Genomic DNA, 4,891 nt, shown 5'->3' with positions numbered 1-4,891 from the left:
GTGACGTTTTTTGAACAATTCACATACTTTTTCTTGCAACTGTATAAGTTTGGCCGGAAACACAATTAAAGTGCCTCTGTGTGTGTGGATGTGTGGGACTCACTGAGGGAAGCAATGAACATGGTATCATATCCTAGAGCAGGTTGGTATGCGTTACATTTCATTGTGTCTATGTTTACAAGTGGAAGATGCCAGGTGTATATCCTTGTGGGGGTCTGTATGTGGAGGGAAGATGGTGTCTGGTGTGTTGAAGTGGAAGCAGGCGGTTGATCCGTCTAGAGTTCATGGCCTCCTGCTGGGAGATATAAAAGGTGTGGTGGGTCCATACTCAGAAAGATGTTGCATAAAGCTTACTTAATTTTTAAAAATATATTATTATTTTAGCTGCATCAGGGATAGCGTACACAGACATGGGGAGAAACTATACATACCTGGACTGGTGTTACACATAACACCGAGAGATCAATTTAACTGTAAACAACATGAAATCCCACTGTACAATGTGTGAAAACACAACACACAAGAGAGAGGCAGAGATAGGAGCGAGAGAGAGGTCTCAAAGATGGCCCATTGGCCTGGTTGCCTAGGGAACAGAGCGTTTGGGGTTTCTCTGGGTCTGAGAGATAAAGAAGAACAACATGAGGGTACAACTGAGAGAAAGAGACTATGACCTCAGCTGATGCTGCACTGATTGTGTTGGATCGGCTTTCTGAATCCTAATGACATACACCCGCATACACAACATTGGATTGGCTTAATGAATTCCTGTCATAGACAGAAACAACACATACATTAAAAAAATAGACTGAAACTTATTTTTCATGGCTTTAATGGCAGGTCTGACATATCCTAGTTTTCATAGACAGGAGAATACCATGAATTATTACAGCTAAAAGTAACGATCAATTGATAACCAATGGATAATAATAAGTTATAAAACATACATAATGCTTTATACTCTAAATAAAGCCAGTACTGTATAACATTTGTCATCATGTCTATTATCTATAATATTAGCATATTTATATGGAGAGTATTCCACTTTATGTTTACGCTGAAAATATTTTGGTTGGCCACACCTCAGAATAAGATTAGGAGCCACTGAGCTAGATGATGAACTATTATTAGAGAGACTACAGAGAATGGGTCCTGTGTTTTGTGCTCCAGCCCAGAGTTAAACCATGCTGAACTTACATGGGCAGCTAGTTAGAGCGGAGAGAGTTGAATCCCTGTCAGCCCACCGACTGTTGGTTGTTAACAGGTATTATTCTCCACCTGGTTCTGGAACCTCAGCAGGCTTCTGATGGTTCTAAAAGACCTTGATAGATTTCAGATTTCAGGAATCTGGGATAACAGTCCTTTTTCATCAGCTTGTATATCAGTCTCTGTGCCTTGTCGAAGCAGCTCAGGGTCGGCTGAGACATGCTGTTTGTAATCTCCTGCCTGGTCCCACAGTCGATGTTTATCTGGAATTGAGTAATGAATGAAACATTGCCTTTGTGTAGCCATCATGTTGGACAGAGAGAGGGACACATAGACAGAATGATTGAGAGACAGCCTGAGGCGGAGAGCTAACGATTAAAAAAATAAATGAAAGAAAGAGAGAGGGGGAAAGAAGATTAAGCTACACCATTCCGTCTGATGTCTTTACGTACCTGTCTGGGAGCGTCGACATGTACAAACTCTGCGTAGATCCTTTTGGCTGCTATAGCTATCTCATTGCTGGTGGTGATGGTCTTGTACTCCTCACAGGCCAGCCAGAACAAGATGTTCTCCTCGCTGTACTCTGTCCTCAGGAACTCTCTGAAGGCCAGCTGCCCTGCTACATGGTAGAGACATAAAAAGAAGATGGTGTGAAACAGACTCACATTCACACAGGCAGGCACATACATGTAAGTATGGCCACTGACCATGACCTGCAGAACACAGGTTTAGTTAGAGAGAGCAGGCTAGCCCACAAAGTTGTCAAACTGGTTCAGGAAATTGACAGGGGGTTATTAAGGAGATGCTTTTTCAAGCTCGCCAACAGATGTTCTGGGCTTCCATTTTTAAATGGGACATTTACAGTTGCTGACCAATGCAAATAAATTAGCAAACAGTATAATAACTTTTGTTGCCTAAAAAAAAACATGTACAATGTCATAAGACATGTTTTAGATGTGAGTGAACCATTGCAGATGTCTTATGGGAGAATAATTGTCCTTTGTAGCCTACTGTTCCTTCTCAAAATGCTTAGCCTACTTATAAAGCCATGCAGGTATGCCATTTTTCACGAGTCTTTTGGGAACACAAACAAACAGCAAACTGCATTACTCACACTAATTGCTTAATATAAATCACAGCTGGAGAACTGACTCTAATCGACACAAGACAAAATATGTACAACGACAGCCAGCTTGTCCCCCCTGACTTTAGGCTTATACTGGTACCACTTCCCTGCACATGTTTTGGTAGGACTGTATCAACAGTACCAATCAACAGTATCAATAGTAGTAGAGAGAGAGAGAGTAAAGAAGAGTACATTGTCTTACTTTTAGACTCCTGGAGTTTTTTCAGGGATTGTCGCCATGACACAACTTCATCGATTGGGGGCTTGGGGGCCCTACAAAAACAACAAAAAAGCCTGGAGACTCTTAATTTTTCTTTTGAGGATGATGATGATGTTGAAATGGTTTACATTTATACAGAACAGAATGTTGACTTACTTCCTGTACATGCCCCTTCGCCTGATATCAGACCATCTAACATGAGAGAGTGATGATGGAAACAGCTGATCTAAAATGAGGGAGAAAGAAAGACAGAGGCAACAGAGAGCACAGGAAGCCTGTCTAGTCAGAGATGTTTTTTAGCCAAAAATGCAAAAGCAGAACAGCAACTGGCCAGTTTCGCTATGAATTATGGGACAGAAACAGGAAATCTCATAACTTCAGCAGTCAGAATCTGCAGCCGTTTAAGAAGACACTGGTCATCCATTATGATTATTGATTCATTAATCGATAATAAGTATTAGCCAGAGAAAAACTATTTTTGACCAATCATCTATGAGCAGGGTTCGGTATCAAACATGTATTTTATACACAAATGTGAATAGGGACTACCTATCTATCAACTACTAACCACTTACAATGAAGCATAACTCATTCGTGCCTAGAAATGCAAAAAAACTGAAGCAAACCAATATACTGTAAGTCAACCAGCCATGTTTAGTACGGAATGAAAGGAATGTGAAAGGAGTGGTCATGTCACAAGCATTTCTCTATTTCTCTATACAGCCAAAGCAAAGCTCAAAGCTAATACTTACAATGTATGCATATGATTGCAATATCCCTGAAAAGCAGAGTTTGTTCGTCCTGAAGATCAGCACTCATATATATGCTCAACAACTTCTGATGTTTTTCCCAGTTCTAGTTAGACTTCCCTATTATATTCCCCTGTCTGCTATTCCCCTCTGGCTAGAGCACACAAGTATCCACATGTTGGGCTGGGAGGAGGATTGGCAGATGGGAGGGTTAAGAGGTGACTCAGAGTTTTTATTCTGCTTTTTTACTTTGAAATTCCGAGGATGGGAATCAGGGAAGCTTGAAAAATCAGAGAGAGATGTTTGACCCAGTTCAACGACACACTCTTCACCCATCACTCTCACATGAAGACAGGCAGCAGAGGAGAGGAGGAAGGGACGGAGACACCACTATATCTGCCAAATGGGGGGGTCCAAGACAGACACTGTCGTCCCACAGCTTTGAAAATTACTGATGACAGAACAACTGGCAGTGTAGTGAGCAAAACGAGACAAATGACAGTAACAGGGACAGAGACAGCAGAGTGTCTCTACCTGTCCACCCCTCTCCAGTACCAACGACTGATTTATGGACCCGCAGCGGGACGCTCTGGGCCAGCTAGGAGAATGAGAACAGGTGCTGTAAAACACTGCTGCTGAGACTGCTGCAGCTGGGAATCTGGCTACTCAAACAAAACCTGGCAGATCTGACCATTCCCTCCCCTGAGCCACTGTGCCATGTTCCATAATGTATGCAGGTATCTGTTCAGCCCAGCGTTTACACACCTGATTCAACTAACGTTGGACTATTTTTAAGAGCATATATTAGGTGGCTAGTGTTGAATCAGGTGTCTTACAAAAGCCTGTACAAACTGCTGTCCTCCATAACCATTAATGTTCGGTGGTTTCCCCTGGCATTTTACTTGATCTGTGTCCAGGAGCAGAAATAAAACCTGGCTTAGCCCTTTTCCTATTTGTCATGTATTTGTCTTGCATTAGTTCCCTCTGAACTATTGCCATGGCAGGTGAAGGCCAGTTTATTCATTGGGCTCAGTGCTTCGGCCAAGCTGAATGAAACAGCCTTTCATCTCCCAGCCAACCTCCCTCTATTCATCCTTTCAAAAGGTGAGAAATCTCTGTCCTGTTGAGGCTTGTGATGAATTCATTTGTTTACCTTTATTTATTGACCTTTGTGCACTGAAGAGGATGTGTGGGCCAGCAGGGAATGACTCAAGTATGAGTGATAAATAATGCCTGTAAAATATACAACATCTATAGTCTTAAAGCAGACACCTGCAGTAAATAATGAATGTTTTATAACATTGCATCAACAAACATGAGATTTTTAAAAGAGCTACAATACTAAACAAAGATTCCACAAGTGTAAATGTAAACAGAAAGATATCCCTGAGTAGCCTATACCTCCTTAGAAACTTTTAGGTAAACAGTGTGTAAACTTCCGGCTATTTACAGAGGCAAAAGAGACTCCCTGAAGTAGTTTGGCTCAGCTCATCTCCTGTTTTGAACAACAAACACTGCTCTCCATGCATACTGAATAAATGTTTTATTTTATTTAGAGAAATCATAACATTGCAATGATTCCTGATCAAATCT

At 41.5% G+C, this 4,891-nt stretch overlaps 1 protein-coding gene across 2 annotated transcripts; it reads right to left on the bottom strand.

The window, feature by feature from the left end:
- Positions 1 to 812: 812 nt before the first annotated feature.
- On the bottom strand, positions 813 to 3,490 carry LOC135511759 (regulator of G-protein signaling 21-like). 2 transcript variants are annotated; one of them, XM_064933232.1, is made up of 5 exons: positions 3,302 to 3,490; positions 2,706 to 2,775; positions 2,532 to 2,623; positions 1,656 to 1,822; positions 813 to 1,466 (listed from the first exon to the last, which is right to left on the bottom strand). In XM_064933232.1, the coding sequence occupies exons 1-5, from the start codon at positions 3,366 to 3,368 to the stop codon at positions 1,290 to 1,292; spliced, it is 573 nt and encodes a 190-aa protein (XP_064789304.1). In that variant the 5' UTR covers positions 3,369 to 3,490; the 3' UTR covers positions 813 to 1,289. The 2 variants fall into 2 exon arrangements, with proteins under 2 accessions (XP_064789304.1, XP_064789305.1); XM_064933233.1 differs by having other exon boundaries at positions 2,532 to 2,602.
- Between the last annotated feature and the right edge of the window lie 1,401 nt (positions 3,491 to 4,891).

This window comes from Oncorhynchus masou, chromosome 24, assembly GCF_036934945.1.
Source record: "Oncorhynchus masou masou isolate Uvic2021 chromosome 24, UVic_Omas_1.1, whole genome shotgun sequence".
NCBI lineage: Eukaryota > Metazoa > Chordata > Actinopteri > Salmoniformes > Salmonidae > Oncorhynchus > Oncorhynchus masou.
The sequence above is the reverse complement of the archived record's forward strand: the minus strand, read 5'-3'. Positions and strand labels throughout refer to the sequence as shown.

What these genes read in the sequence shown, in the direction of transcription:
- LOC135511759 (XM_064933232.1), bottom strand. Translation starts at nt 3,368, where the DNA reads ATGAGTGCTGATCTTCAGGACGAACAAACTCTGCTTTTCAGGGATATT. An exon ending in CGAAGGGGCATGTACAGGAA is followed by an intron (nt 2,624 to 2,705) that starts GTAAGTCAACAT and finishes AAGAGTCTCCAG; the next exon opens with GCTTTTTTGTTGTTTTTGTA. An exon ending in ATGTCGACGCTCCCAGACAG is followed by an intron (nt 1,467 to 1,655) that starts GTACGTAAAGAC and finishes ACTCAATTCCAG; the next exon opens with ATAAACATCGACTGTGGGAC.